This window comes from Esox lucius, chromosome 3 (assembly GCF_011004845.1).
Source record: "Esox lucius isolate fEsoLuc1 chromosome 3, fEsoLuc1.pri, whole genome shotgun sequence".
Taxonomy (NCBI): domain Eukaryota; kingdom Metazoa; phylum Chordata; class Actinopteri; order Esociformes; family Esocidae; genus Esox; species Esox lucius.
The window spans coordinates 19,951,174-19,967,339 of NC_047571.1; the positions used below are offsets into that span (position 1 = coordinate 19,951,174).

General features: G+C 45.2%; 2 protein-coding genes across 2 annotated transcripts; both read left to right on the forward strand.

Annotated features, from left to right (window-relative positions):
- Positions 1-527: 527 nt before the first annotated feature.
- Positions 528-4,507, forward strand: LOC105022400 (protocadherin-8). Its single transcript, XM_010890752.3, has 3 exons — positions 528-3,145; positions 3,286-3,520; positions 3,652-4,507. The coding sequence occupies exons 1-3, from the start codon at positions 728-730 to the stop codon at positions 4,017-4,019; spliced, it is 3,021 nt and encodes a 1,006-aa protein (XP_010889054.2). The 5' UTR covers positions 528-727; the 3' UTR covers positions 4,020-4,507.
- Positions 4,508-5,545: 1,038 nt separating this feature from the next.
- LOC105022371 (chondromodulin) lies at positions 5,546-15,463 on the forward strand. Its single transcript, XM_010890689.3, has 7 exons — positions 5,546-5,713; positions 5,906-6,046; positions 6,970-7,110; positions 7,266-7,379; positions 12,769-12,922; positions 13,250-13,356; positions 14,508-15,463. The coding sequence occupies exons 1-7, from the start codon at positions 5,642-5,644 to the stop codon at positions 14,730-14,732; spliced, it is 954 nt and encodes a 317-aa protein (XP_010888991.1). The 5' UTR covers positions 5,546-5,641; the 3' UTR covers positions 14,733-15,463.
- Positions 15,464-16,166: the final 703 nt, after the last annotated feature.

The window sequence follows — 16,166 nt, forward strand, 5'->3', positions numbered from 1 at the left end:
GGTCTTTATTCGAGAATGGATGGATAGGCTGCTGTTCAGACCTTCTCAGCCAAACTTCTAAATAGCTCTGTTTAGTACACTGATATGACCTAGGTGATAATGCACCAATATCCTAATGATCCAGTAAGTTATAGGCTGGCGTAAAGTAGAACAATAGAATACGTCTAGCCCCTATGTCCATAATGACAAATGTTCGTCTTTATAGGCTCCTGTAGCTGCTGTTTGTTACCCGAGTGCTTTGTCCTCTAGCTTCAGGGGCACTGCGTATGTTTGTGCGCAGACTCATTTAACAGACCGATGCACATAAACAAGCAACGGAAACTAAACATATTAAATCAAGCCTCGCGTTTAGCCTTCATATCTGTGCCAAGTTTCTCAGCACAGTCTAGGAATCCAAACAGGTTTAGAGGTCTTTTAGAGAAGTACCCTTTTCGTTTTCAAAGCGCGGATTGGTCACAGTGCAGCTCATTTGCATGCGCCGACGTATAAACCCTCCCGCCACTGCAGCCCTCTCGCGCTGGGAGAGCACACCTCCGAGAGAACACAGCAGAAAAGAGTGAGAGTGAGTGAGGACGTCCTAAAACCAAGGTTTTAGAACAATAGCATCCTAAAAAGAACACTGGCATGCCCAAAGAGAGCGGGAAAATTAAACTTTGCAACTGCTTTTGTTTCTATAAATAGTTAAGTGCAGCCAGTTTAGTGGATTTTATTTTGTTAAATTGAAAGGATGGGTCTGAGAGGGTGGAACTGGTGGGTGCTGGTATGCACCTCACTTGCTGTCCTGCCCGCTTGCACGCAGGGAAAGACGGTGAAGTATGAGACATTTGAGGAGGATGCCCCGGGTACTGTCATCGGAAACTTGGCCAAGGACATTTCATCCAGCCCCTCCTCGGGAACCAAGACGAATTTCAGGATGATGAAGCAGTTCAACTCTTCCTTTATCCGTTTGAGGGAGAGCGACGGACAGCTGACAATTGGAGAGAGAATTGACCGAGAGAGAATCTGCAAACACACCCTTCACTGCCTCATTGCATTTGATGTGGTCAGCTTCTCCAAAGAACAGTTCAAACTCATCCACGTCGAGGTGGAGGTCAAGGACATCAACGACAATTCCCCCGAGTTTCCCCGGAAAGAGTCGAGTCTGGAGATCTCAGAAAACACGGCTTTGGGCACTCGGATCCCGTTAGACTTCGCTGTGGATGAGGACGTAGGTTTGAATTACATCCAGAGCTACCAGATCTCCGTTAACAGTCACTTTACCATTGACGTGCTCAGCAGAGCCGACGGGGTTAAATATGCGGAGCTGGTGCTGATGAAGGAGCTGGACCGCGAGACTCAGGCTTCCTTTGCGCTCGAGCTGGTTGCTATGGATGGTGGCAACCCAGCCCGCACAGGAACGACGCACATCAACGTCAAGGTGAAAGACTACAATGACAACAGCCCGGTATTCGACAGGAACGGTTTCTCAGTGGAACTCCCTGAAGACGCACCGGTCGGGTTTCTCTTACTGGACCTGAACGCAGAGGACCCAGACGAGGGGCTGAACGGGGAGGTAGTGTATGGGTTCGGCAAGCAAGTGCCAATAGAGATTCGAGAACTTTTCAGAGTTGACCGCAAAACCGGACGACTGACCCTAGAGAGCCCTGTTGATTTTGAGAGCAAGAAAACGTACGAATTCGACGTCCAGGCTACGGATCTGGGTCCGAACCCAAGCCCGACTATCTGTAAGATAGTGGTGCAAGTCAAGGACGTTAACGATAACGCGCCAGAGATCTCCATTACTCCTATGACCTCAATAACGGCTGGAATCGCATATATCACTGAGGCTGCTGCTCGAGAGAGTTTTGTAGCTCTGGTCAGCACCTCGGACAAGGACTCTGGCGCAAACGGACAAGTGCACTGCACGCTATATGGCCACGACCACTTCAGGTTGCAGCAGGCATATGAGGACAGCTTCATGATCGTAAGCACGAGCCCGTTGGACCGGGAGAAGATCCCTGAGTATAATTTAACTGTGGTGGCAGAGGACTTGGGTTCCCCACCGTTCAGAACCATCACCCAGTACACCATCAGGTTAACAGACGAGAATGACAATGCCCCTGTTTTCAGTAAACCGGTGTATGAAGTGGCTGTGGTGGAGAATAACGCACCGGGCGCATACATCACCACTGTAGTCGCTAGGGACATGGACTTGGGCAGCAACGGGAAGGTTAGCTACAAACTCGCTGACACTTACGTCATGGGCTCCCCTGTGTCGACGTTTGTCTCCCTGGACCCCGCGAGCGGCTCTCTTTATGCACTTAGGAGCTTCAACTATGAAGTCATGAAACAGCTTGAACTACGAATCACAGCCAGCGACAGTGGGTCCCCGCCCCTCAGCGGAACCGCGAGCATTCACGTCAGGATAGTGGACCAGAATGACAACGCGCCTGTCATCAACCAGCCCGCGCTCAATAATGGGTCCGCAGAGGTTCTTCTACCCCGGGATGCTCCTTCAGGCTATGTCATCACCCGGTTGGAGGCGCGAGATGCTGATGAGGGAGTGAACGCAGAGTTGTCCTACCGACTGGCCTCTGGCGAGGCATCCGTCTTCTCCGTTAACAAAGCCACAGGGGAGGTCTACCTCAATCGCGTGATTAGCCACAACGTGGATGAGACCCTACGCGTGACGGTCACGGTGAGTGACAACGGAAGACCTGCACTTACCACCACCGCCACGCTTCACTTCCTCATCATTGCGGGCGCCCCGCCGAGCGACAGGACGGTGTACCGCACAGACAGCGGAGAGGTGGGGGAGCACGCACAATGGGACCTGTCGGTGGTGATTATCGTCGTCCTGGCGGGTAGCTGCACGCTGCTGCTGTTAGCCATCATCCTCATCGCCACCACCTGCAATCGGCGGAAACGGGACAAGACTGGAGATGACACCGACTCCTATGGAGAGAAGGAGATCTTGGAAAGAGGCAAAAACAACAGCGACAACCAGCTACTACCGCTCCACCGAACCGTAGAAGGGTTTGAAGCCCACACGTTCTCCACTCAGCCGGGTTTTACCAGCGGACACACGGGTAACAGCGACTTATGCTCCGCTTCGGAGGATGGGAGCGAGGCACCATGCGTCTATGAACCAGATAACAAACCCAAGGTGAGATTTCCCCCATCCCCCAGCCCCTCCCTAATGCTATCTCTGTTTCTCTGTCCCCTCAACTTCCCTGGTGCAGTGCTTTGTATTGTTTCGCTCTCCGTGGTACTGAACTCCGAGTTATTTCCCTTTCGACTCCACAGGGCTACTCTACTCTGCCAGGCTACGGTAACGGCTACAATAACGGTAAAGAGGCAGTCAGACCAATCACCATCTGGAAGGGCAACTCATACACAACCATCTCAGCGAGAGACCCCGCGTTCAGCGGGAAGGATAGCGGAAAAGGTGATAGTGACTTTAATGACAGTGACAGTGACATCAGTGGTACCGACCTGAAGAAGGAGGGCGTTCCAGTACCCCCAATGGGCGGCCAGAGTGGTAAGAGACACTCCTAGTTCTCTTTGTATGTTATACCTATTACAGTAATTTCAATAATATCAGTGCACAAGCCTATATTGTTTTGGATTTGTGTGTATGTATAACCTATCTCCCGCTTTTTTTCCTGTCAGGTCTATGGGCGTGCACCAGTGAGTGTAAGATTCTGGGACACTCTGACCGCTGCTGGAGCCCCTCGGCTGTCCGCGCTAACACTGGCCCCTCGCCGGTCCCCACACCCACCAGCCATACCCTCTCCTCTTTCAACAGTCTCTCCAAGACTGCGTCGTTACCCCGAGACACGCTCCGAAGGGACAACTATTATCAAGCTCATATTCCCAAAACAACGGGCCTGCAGAGTGTGTATGAGAAGGTTCTGCATACAGAATATGACTATGTCATGGTCACTCCTCCCAGACCCATTAGAGTTCAGGAAATCACTGAAATCCCTATCCCAGTTTACAATCCCATCACCACACGTTGTCCCAGTAATGAAGTCTAAAGAACTCAGTTAACTGGTTTTCAAAAACCAGTGTAATTTAATTTATATGTCAATAAAAATGACATTGATTACAAATGTAGGCTATGAGATAATTTTGTCTAGGGAAACTGTGTGTAAATGAGTTTATATATCCTAAATATTATTTGTGTACTTTGCATTTTTAAGTGTTTCATGTAAAAGTCACAATTTGGAGTCTATATCCAATCACTTTTAAGACTTTGTTGGACATATACTGTGTAACTTATGCAAGGATTTATATGTAAAGAGAGTTTATTTTTTATAAAAATCATAATTAAAATCTGAATATGTGTACATAATTATACTGATTCTATGGCATGCCTTCTATTTAAATGGCCCGGAAACCACGGTTTGAGGGCGAAGATCCAGTGTATCATGTTGATAACTATGTATGAATTTATTTGAATGCAATAACGTAATAATTGTTTAGATTTTTTTATCACGATATTCGAAAGAAAATAAAAGTTGAAATACCGTTTAAGAACATGAATGTTGTTTCTGAATTCTGCTTTACTTTACGTTAAAATACGATAGCCTACTCTTATGATTGGAAGAATGAGGAAGCTCTCATAGAGGCTCAATTCTTCTTTAAGGTCACTTTTTCCAATTCAATAAAAGCTTTTCTCTAGTCTGCTATTTAAAGCCGAGAGGTGTCGCTATTATAAAAGCTGCAGCTCGAAGTAGCCATTTAGTGACAGAATAGCTCGGGAGTGAAAATGTCATTGCACATTAAACTAAATATAAACGACGAAACCTGCTTTCACATTTCATCCGCAATTAATTAATGAATTAGTTTCACTATTGGTATAAACGCTCTGGCTGTCTCGCCATGTGCTCGCTAGAGGCAGCGGTCGGAGCCAATCAAACTCAACAAGATTAACAAGAGTCATCCACGTATATTGTAATCTCCAGTGGTTATATTGTAGGCTGTCTAAAGAATACCTCAAGGAATAGTATCATAAACAGCTGCGCGCTTCCCTCAATTAAAAGACAGTTGCAAATGAGTTGCCGTGCGTAATAATAGACCTGGTTCATTTGGATAGGAAGCAATTGACTATCGCCCATAGCCATATGATGTAATTAATGTTTGGTAAAACGTGTTATCATGACTCAATAAACACATAAATCCCACGTCTCAATGCAGATATGAATTTTGGATGGATTTTTGTTCCAACGGGTCTTGAGTGGTTCCCAATTCTGTATCGTTTGCTTGAGATAGGATGCCACGTTTCACAGGCACCACCTCAGTTCTAGGCACCGCGTAAAAAAAATATTAGCTATAACAAAGGCATATTTACAGTATGTACAACCTGCAATTGCTGTATTTGAGCGCCTTAGGCAAGAGGGCTGAACATATTTTGCACATAAAGTTGCGCACTTCCAAATTGACTGTTGTTGCTGGAGTGTGAAAACATTCCTGGTATGGCACGCCCATACTGTCCACCCGATTGTTTCCCATGCAGGTAACACGCATCGCCCATGAATGGGAAGTTTGTTACCCCTGCCCTGTCCCAGAGGGAGCGAGAGAGGGAGAGAGAGTGGAGAAGGTGAGAGAGAGGATTCAGTGTTAACTTTATTTCGGTTGCTGAGACCCATTCGCAGCCATGGCCGGGAGTTCAGAGAAAGTGCCCATCGCCTTGGCAGATTCCGAGGACATGCAACAGTTTATGCCCCCGGTAGGTAGACTATAGGATGTATTGTTGCTTTTCTTTCTAAAATGTGTGCCAGATAGCCTACGTTTTCGTCCGAGACTGTGAATGTGTTTACATTATATGAACAAAACGCCTGCTCATAGCCTACTTATTTAGGTGATGCTGATGAGATGGATTTTTTCATTTTTCAAACAAGTATTTTTTAACCAACCACAGGCATACACTCCAGTGGCTGTTACACCAGCCGCCAACGGCCGCCTTCTGAAGACCGGTATTGTGGTCCTGATCGCCGGGGCAATTCTGCTGTTGTTTGGGGCAATAGGAGCTTTTTACTTCTGGAACAACAACGACAAACATGTAAGAGTTTAAGCATACCACACATTAGTTACTCTTTATAAAGGCCTTTAATTGACCAGGGAATTCAAGAGCTATGGGCCTTGAACCAGAAACGTTTGTTTCTCAAGTGAAGCTCAATAAACAATTGTATAGGCTACCAATTATAATAAGCCATTTTATAGTGTAACAGCAATCGTTTAATTACCATGTTATCATGTTAAACTATGCGGTTAGGGTTTTGAGCGCTGGGTCGAAGTCAATACCGTAGGTGAATAGAAGCCTTGTGTGTTTCTAAAACTGAGGAAGGGCTTGGGGGATTGTAAGGTCCAGCTGATGTCCCAGGGACGAGAGGTGTGAGCCAGATATTAGACTAGGATACAGCCAATGAGTTTTGAATATACATCTATATGTATGCACTGTATGTAGGTACTGTATTTATACTATCTATCTATCTATCTATCTATCTATCTATCTATCTATCTATCTATCTATCTATCTATCTATCTATCTATCTGTGTGTGTGTGTGTGTGTGTGTGTGTGTATAGTACCAGTCAAAAGTTTGGACACTCTTATCCATAGTGGTACTGTATATGTGTGTGTATATACTCTATAATATATACATTTATACTCTCATTTTTATAGGCCTCCACGACTTTCAGTGCCTAGACTCAAAATGTAGGATAGTACTTTTGGTAAATGTTTTCAAATCTACCCTCAATCACACACACAAACACACACACATTCTATATATATATAAAGAATGTGTGTGTGTTTGTGTGTGTGATTGAGGGTAGATTTGAAAACATTTACATTTACCAAAAGTACTATCCTACATTATCCTACTATATATACACACACACACACATCCACACACTATTCCTCCTTCATCAGTCCTTTTTACAGGTTTTAAAACATGCTCTGTATGTGCTTGTGTGTGTGGAAGGTCTACAATGTCCACTACAGCATGAGTATTAATGGAAAGGTGGAGGAGGGGTCTATGGAGATTGATGCTACCAACAACATGGAGAGGTTCCGCACTGGAAGCGGAAATGACGAAGCAGTGGAGGTTCATGACTTCCAGATTGTAAGTTTGAAACAATAATAATGACAACAACAATAAAGAAGTTAAAAGGAATATTTAAGTCAGTCTCTTCAGGCAGTTATACCAGGTTGACCACACATAGTTCATTCAGTTTAAAAGTCTTTTTAAAAGTAATCCCCCCCCCCCTCTCTCTCCAGGGTATAACTGGAATTCGATTCGCTGGAGGAGAGAAATGTTACATCAAGACCCAGATCAAAGCTCGTTTGCCTAATGTGGAGACTCTCAACAAAGAGTCACTCCTGTTCGATCTGGTAAGAAGGACTTGTGCCCTTTCTCTCCCTAACTCCCAGTCCCACCTCTGTCTATCAATCTCTTACAACAACTCTTACTATTGTTGTGTTCACTATTCACCACTGTGTAGAGGTGATCAGTGCTTTTTCTTCAATCTGCATTGTGATGAACACTACAAAGAGAAGTCCACTCACAGTGGACCACCAAGCCCCCCCCCCGATAAAAAATGCTAATTAAAGTATAAATGGTAAAAAATAGAATAATTCGTAATAATAGGCCGTTTATCAATCCGCGTTTTGTCCGTATTTGTGTTCTTGTGAACTCGTTTGACGTCATCTTTCATAGCCCAAGTACGGTTCCAAATCCAAATAAAGCAAAAAAAAAAAAATGCCCTTATGTGTAATTGATCTGCCTCTTTTATCGAGGATGGGTTGGTGACTTGGTCGGCGAGAACGCATCTGATATCCCAGAAGTCATTTCAAGGTGTCAGAGCAGGAAAAACTCCACAACTGTAATCATTTTTAACTTTTCTTATTTCAGGTAAACGGTACTTGTAAATCAGCGACTGAAAAAAATGGGCATTGTAGTCGCTGAATATTTGCTTATTTAAGAAACGACTAATTTATACATTTGCTCCGACTTTTTGATCAGCTAGCTAACGTTATTCAGTGCAGTGGAGAGGCTAGTTAGCTAAATTAAGTATTTACGGTACCGGTAGAGAGGGACAGCTTTTTTAGAATTGCAGTTTATTTTTACTTTCAAAAATATGTCATATAAAATGTCCTATATCATATGATTATGGCTATAGTCTCCATACAACCTTCTGCCGTTCATCTTCACATTCATATTTTATTCAGCGACTACGGATGAGGTTACAGCCCTCATAGAGTGGAGGGGTATTGCGCAATAGCCAAGTACACATGTATCTCAATCCAGATAGGCCCGTTCTCTGTCCTCGCGATCTTGCAAGACCATTCTGGCAAGGACGCTTTGCAAGTAGTTCTTAGCGTACTTGGAATTGATAAACAGCCATAATATCAACTCAAGGAATATATGCACAGTGATACAAATAACAACAAGACAGAATAAATGAAACAGTGATATGAATACAGTTACTTGACTAATCGCACTATTCGCTCAGGGTTGGTGTGTGGGGGTCTGGGTTCAGCATATGTGATGAGTTTGAAGAGGGTTTGTATTTGGGATGTGTGTGTGTGGGCAGAGTTTATGAAGTCCATATGTCCAATATGCATACAATACATACATTCATGGTGGGATTGGAGTCGTGAGCAGCCACACAGTCGTGGGGGAACAAGGAGTTCAGGAGGATGCAGAACCCCCCCCCCTCCCCGAGGAATGTGTTCAATCCCAGGGTCTTGAGAATATTGATGAGCTTGGAGGGTTTTGTGGTGTTGAACATTGAGCTGCAGTCAGCATTGGGATGTATAGCAGGCCTTCCTCTTGTCCAGTTGGGAGACAATTGGCGTTGAGTGTCCGTCACGGTTCATATTATTTGCGTTCTGGGGGGCGGTTGAGCTGGAAGTAGGGTCTGTGCTCACTGACGGCGTTTCAGGACAGGTGGGAGATTGAGTGAGTGGTTGACTGGCTGTGTTGTGTGTGACCGTAGTGGCTGTGTACCTTCTTGTGTCATGACGGGCCAGCTCTGGCTAGCAACTGGCAGAGTACTGGAGATCCAGTGGCAGAGCGGTGGACTGTGAACTGTGGTGACACACTCTTCTCTGGGTGTTAACACACTCACCAACTGTCACGTGCCATTCAGAGAGAGGGATGGCTTTTCGCTCATGAGTCATGTTCACACACTGTCTCTCGGAGCGAACTGGAACGAGGTGGGATGGATTGGCACGCTGATTTTAACAACTTCTGAACAAGCCTGTCAAGCTGTCACAGCACTGCAAGATGGGCGTTTGTGTATGCGTCTGGTTTCGAGTGTGTGTAAGGTGTCCAAGTGCTGAAATAAGACTGTCTGATTATTTAAATCAGTTACCATCGCATATGCCCTAACCACACATTATTAAACATCATGCAGGGCTGGCTGGACAGAGACGGACACACACACACAGACACACACACATTATATGACTCTCTAAATGAACATTTATTTATTCATTTATTCTGGTAGGGGTAGAGGCAGGGGGTTGTAGGATAATAGTAGCTGCAGGCTGGTCATCTGTAATTTAGAATGATGAGGAATGTGGGTCAGATCAACTTCAGTCTCTCAGTGGCAAATGGCAACATACAAGCATGCAGGCGCAAGCACACACACTGACACACACCAACACCTATTAACACCAGCACACACCAACATGCACCAACACACATCAACACCAACACACACCAACATTCACCAACACACCTCGACACCATCACACACCAACACACACCAACATGCACCAACACACATCGACACCAACACACACCAACACACATCGACATGCACCAACACACCTCGACACCATCACACACCAACACACACCAACATGCACCAACACACATCGACACCAACACACACCAACACACATCGACATGCACCAACACACCTCGACACCATCACACACCAACATGCACCAACACACATCGACACCAACACACATCGACACCAACACACGTCGACACCATAACACACCAACACACATCGACACCAGCACACACTAACACACATCGACACCAACACACATTGACACACACCAACACACACCAACACACATCAACACCATAACACACCAACACACATCAACACCAACACACATCGACACCATAACACACCAACACACATCAACACCAACACACATCGACACACACCAACACACATCAACACCATAACACACCAACACACATCAACACCAACACACATCGACACACACCAACACACATCGACACCATAACACACCAACACACATCAACACCAACACACATCGACACACACCAACACACATCAACACCAACACACATCGACACACACCAACACACACCAACACCTATTAACACCAGCACACACCAACACACATCGACACCATCACACACCAACACACATCGACACCAACACACACCAACACACATCGACACACACCAACACACATCAACACCATAACACACCAACACACATCAACACCAACACACATCCACACACACCAACACACACCGACACACATCGACACCATAACACACCAACACACATCAACACCAACACACATCGACACACACCAACACACACCAACACCTATTAACACCAGCACACACCAACACACATCGACACCATCACACACCAACACACATCGACACCAACACACACCAACACACATCGACACCAACACACACCAACACACATCGACACCAACACACATCAACACCAACACACATCGACACACACCGACACCTATCAACACCAACACACACATCAACACCAACACACATCGACACACACCAACACACACCGACACACCTCGACACCATCACACACCAACACACACCAACATGCACCAACTCACATCGACACCAACACACACCAACACACATCGACATGCACCAACACACCAACACACACCAACATGCACCAACACACATCGACACCAACACACATCGACACCAACACACACCAACACACATCGACACCATAAACACACCAACACACATCGACACCAGCACACACCAACACACACCACACATCGACACCAACAAACACTAACACACATCGACACCAACAAACACTAACACACATCGACACCATAACACACCAACACACACCAACACACATCGACACCATAACACACCAACACACATCGACACCAGCACACACCAACACACACCACACATCGACACCAACAAACACTAACACACATCGACACCATCACACACCAACACACACCAACACACACCAACACACACCAACACACATCGACACCATAACACACCAACACACATCAACACCAACACACATCGACACACACCAACACACATCAACACCATAACACACCAACACACATCAACACCAACACACACCAACACACACCAACACACACCAACACACATCGACACCATAACACACCAACACACATCAACACCAACACACATCGACACACACCAACACACACCAACACACATCGACACCATAACACACCAACACACATCAACACCAACACACATCGACACACACCAACACACACCAACACACATCAACACCAACACACATCGACACACACCAACACCTATTAACACCAGCACACACCAACACACATCGACACCATCACACACCCACACACATCGACACCAACACACACCAACACACATCAACACCAACACACACCGACACACACCAACACCTATCAACACTAACACACACATCGACATCAACACCAACACACATCGACACACACCGACACCTATCAACACCAACACACACATCGACACACCCCAACACACATGAACACACTAATAATGGTTAAGATAAACTGGTGTCTGTCCTGCTGTGGATGATTATTTCTGTTGTCCCCAAGTGTCTTGGGTGTTTGGGTTAACATTCTAACTATTTATATCCTTTTTAGTAACTAGTAGCACAATCTACAGTATATCACAAGTAAGATAATGTTAGCAGTGTGTGTGGGTGGATGGGTGTGTTTGATCTAGAAATTGGAGCTTCTTTTTAAATGTAGGCCATCATGTTTTTCTGATAGCTTGTTGATTTGATGAGAATGACTCCTGACATTGTTTAAAACACTGGAGACAACCTAAGGGGTTCTCATGGGAGAGCTACTGTATCTTCAAGGAATTAATCCCTGAGGGATTAATATCTATTAGTATCTAATGCAGACCGTCCAATACATCTGTCTAACATCTAACAAGCACTAGGTCAGGATCCCACTGAAGTATATACAGAAGGCTTGAGGGATATTCTTTTTTTATGATGTACTTTGTTATTAGTTTCTTTAAGAAAACATGTAAAAGATTAAAACAGAATAGGAGGAAAGAGACATGAAACCGAGTACAAGCTCACTCAGATATAGTGCAAGCCCAGGGGTTTTACTTTTGTCTGTCTGTCTCTGTCAAGCGCTACATATTTAATCTAGGCCAGGGGTTCCCAGACGTAAAGAAAAAAGTGATACGATATATTCAACAACCAATGTTTATTTTCTTAATTGGACCTATGACAATTTGTGTTACACTTTCTAATGGATGTTAGGTTTGAAGTGTATCAGAATGGTTTGGGAAGTTCAAGAAAACGTCAAAGATCATCTAGCAAGAATTGCCAGTCTGATTTACTATGTTTTAAGTGCTTCTGAAGGAAGCAAAACCAATCACCCTACAGAGGTTGAAGAAATGATGATCAAGGCATTTATGCATGCTCTTATCTGTCTTAATCCTGTAATTCTAACCCCCGTCCCCATCTCTTTCCAGGAGGATGAGGTGATGCCGGCTAAGTTTGAGGAGGACTCTCTGATCTGGGTGGCAGCTGATACGCCCCTATCGGACCCTGCCTTCCTCAGCTCCAAGATTCGTGATTTGTGTGGAGACCTGCCAATCTTCTGGCTCCGCCCCACTTACCCCAATGGTGCCTTTTCACCCTCTTTATATTATCTTAAGACAACAATAATGCTGAATGCATCATTAATTGGGAGAATAGAAATTACCAGCCCAATACATTCACACATTTGGAACAGGCTGAGAAGCGCCAAGTCGCTAACTGCCAAAAACAGTAAATTAAAACTTCAGATATTGAACAAATTATTGAAAAACCTAGATTGCTTTTTATATATTATATTATGTTGTTGCATTTAACTTGTGTAAATGTTATCGTGTTCATATCCTTTGGCGATGTCATAGGACCGCATGAGGTCTAGACTTCATAGTGCCTTGACTAAATCTGTGTTCTCCCTAGGTGGACAGAGGAAGAGGAGAGCTGTCCCTCGTCAACGTAGACAGGCACCTCAGGCTGAGAATGAAGAGGACCCAGAAGCAGAACTAAACCCAGAGAACCCCTATAATGTGAGTGTCATCGACAAATCGGTCAGTGTGATGTGACTTAGAAGTCCAGCAGCACAGCTTGAACAGTCATGGACTGTTTGTTAAGACACCACAGACGTACTCTAACAACCTGTCCACACCACAGACGTACTCTAACAACCAGTCCACACCACAGACGTACTCTAACAACCTGTCCACACCACAGACGTACTCTAACAACCTGTCCACACCACAGACGTACTCTAACAACCTGTCCACACCACAGACGTACTCTAACAACCAGTCCACACCACAGACGTACTCTAACAACCAGTCCATATCTCATCTTACCCACACCGTTAAGCTTGCACGCCGTGTCAGCATTCAGACAACAGGTCAAATGAATTCTCTCCTGGTCCCGTCGCTCTCCCAGCATGCCCAGCAATGTGAGCAGGAGCAGATGTTGGGGTCACAATATCACCCCAAGCAGCCATGCCATTCATTCTGTCTTGCGTGGGTGTGTGTGCGCGCACGTCACACTTAAAACGTGTGTTTGTGGGTGTGTGTTCGGCTGTCACCCCAAGTCTGTCTGTGCGTCCCAGATCTGTTTAGAATACCAAACTAAAGTCTCATTGAGGCTCTCAGACTGTGAACAGCTCTAGTATGAAGCCCCCCTTCCATGTGCAGGTCCCCAGACACTTCTTAATTCCCACAGCTCCTCCTCCATCCTCCCGAGAGAGGAACAGACATACCCAGAACCACCGAGACCCCAGAACCACACTCACTGTTCGCTTTAGAGAGAAATCATTGAATATGAACTATATTTCTGGTTCTCCTGAGTAGTGCAATGCTGCGGTCAAAGCTGTGTCACTGCGACTCGGGTTCATGCCGTAGTAGCGTCACACCAACCAAGGCGGTCCCACAAAGGGAGGAGCAAATTGGCTCCACCCCGTCCAGGGTCTGCGAGGGTTGCCTTGCCACATTACGCACATTAGAGACTTCATGTGGCAGGTATTTTTATATAAAAAACATTCACACAGATGCTTTTTCTTATTTCTACATTGCCATTTAGGCCATCATTTTCTTCCTTTATGTAAGCAGTATTTAACACTGCTCTGCCTCTTTTTTTGTCTAATCTCCCACCTCCCCCCTCTTCCCCCATCTAACACCTCTTTCACTCATCCAACATTTAGCGTGCTCCATTGGACGATGAGAACACCATGACCTTTGACCCCATGCTAGACCACCAGGGTGTGTGCTGTACAGAGTGCCGGAGGGGCCACACCCAGTGCCAGAGGATCTGTGAGCCACTCGGCGGGTTCCAACCCTGGCCTTACCACTACCGCGGGTGCAGGGTGGCCTGCAGAGTCATCATGCCCTGCCGTTGGTGGGTGGGGCGCATCCTTGGCATCCACTAAACACCCCTAGGTCCTGGAGTCCGGACTATAGTTAAGAGAGAGGAGGGGAAGGACAGACAGAGTGGGGAGGTGGGTGGGGGTGCTGAAAAGTGGGTAGGGTGGGGGTCCCAGAAAGAGAGGGAGGAGAGATACCTTAACAGCAAATGAAGTTTGTTGAGTTGACTTGGAATAATTCAATTCATTTTGGATTTGGGCAAGAGAGAAAAATACAGAGAAAGGGGTAGAGCGCAAACAAACAAATGAAACTAAGATATTTTTGTAACTATAATGGTTGTTATCCATGCTGTTACACATAGGTAGGCTAAAACACCAGATAACATAGTTATATTTATTTTCTAATCATACAATACTATTTTCTTAACTGTATTGTCACAGAAGGAGGCAGCTCCATACTCATGCTTTGTTTAATTGAAGATAATTTCTTTGGGGAAAAGACGGGGAAGATCGGAGTCAAAAAACAGTTAAACGTGTCTGACCCCATAAATGTACCTTGGTCAGTGAATCAACCCAGAACACACAGTAAGGCAGATGCTAAAGAATGGAAGATGGAGTCAGGCAAGCCTGCAAGTCAGTGGTGTCTGTATTCGTCCTGCTAGAGAAATATCTATGCAGACCATTTGAACACTGTTTCTGCAGAAGTAGGGTCATAACATGTGCTGTATGCTTTGTCTTGTTTTTCCCTTAACCCATTGTATTTTCCCTCAGAATTAAAGATCTATTTCAAAGTGCAATTTTAATGAATAAACATTTTTTTAAGTAAACATTAAGTCTTTACTGTACAATATGGGTCCACAGCATTCAGAGAGGCAAATAAAAACACATACAGACTGAAGTTTCTAAGTATCCAATACAGCAGTTGATCCAAAAGATGAAACATTGACAGCAGCAGTGAGTTTCAGAGTTTTGGAAGGCTTTAATGTCAGAGTTCCAGTTCTAGAATTCTTTAATGAGACTAAAGACTCTGCAGCCGTCATGCTCTGAGATCTTACCCACGATGCAAAGTGCTTAGCTCCTTTGATGTCAGAAGAGAGCAGCTTCAAGCAGAGGGATGGGAGGGGGCGGTGTGTGTGTGATGTAGTTAAGAGTTCTAACCGAAGCCACAAAATGGGCGTTGAATGGTCACGAAAGATGAAACGATGTGCATTGAATTTAACACTTAATTCAGTGAGGAAGGAAAGGGGTGTGTGTGTGTGAGAATGAATTTAAAACTTAAGTCAGTGTGAGGGGGGGGGGCGATGATGCGGTTAGCTAGTTGATCCATATTAATGCTTCCATGGATTTTAACGCAACGCCCACTCAGATGTGAGCAGTGGAGAGTGGGTGTGTGAAGAAGAAACCCACTAATACAGTAGACATGAACAGCAGCAGTGTGTTTGGGAAATGCCATGATAGCTTTCTTTAGGCCCCTAAAACAACATCAACATAGTAAAACCA

What these genes read in the sequence shown, in the direction of transcription:
- LOC105022400 (XM_010890752.3), top strand. Translation starts at nt 728, where the DNA reads ATGGGTCTGAGAGGGTGGAACTGGTGGGTGCTGGTATGCACCTCACTT. An exon ending in AACCAGATAACAAACCCAAG is followed by an intron (nt 3,146 to 3,285) that starts GTGAGATTTCCC and finishes TCGACTCCACAG; the next exon opens with GGCTACTCTACTCTGCCAGG. An exon ending in CCCAATGGGCGGCCAGAGTG is followed by an intron (nt 3,521 to 3,651) that starts GTAAGAGACACT and finishes TTTTCCTGTCAG; the next exon opens with GTCTATGGGCGTGCACCAGT.
- LOC105022371 (XM_010890689.3), top strand. Translation starts at nt 5,642, where the DNA reads ATGGCCGGGAGTTCAGAGAAAGTGCCCATCGCCTTGGCAGATTCCGAG. An exon ending in TGCAACAGTTTATGCCCCCG is followed by an intron (nt 5,714 to 5,905) that starts GTAGGTAGACTA and finishes AACCAACCACAG; the next exon opens with GCATACACTCCAGTGGCTGT. An exon ending in AGTCACTCCTGTTCGATCTG is followed by an intron (nt 7,380 to 12,768) that starts GTAAGAAGGACT and finishes ATCTCTTTCCAG; the next exon opens with GAGGATGAGGTGATGCCGGC.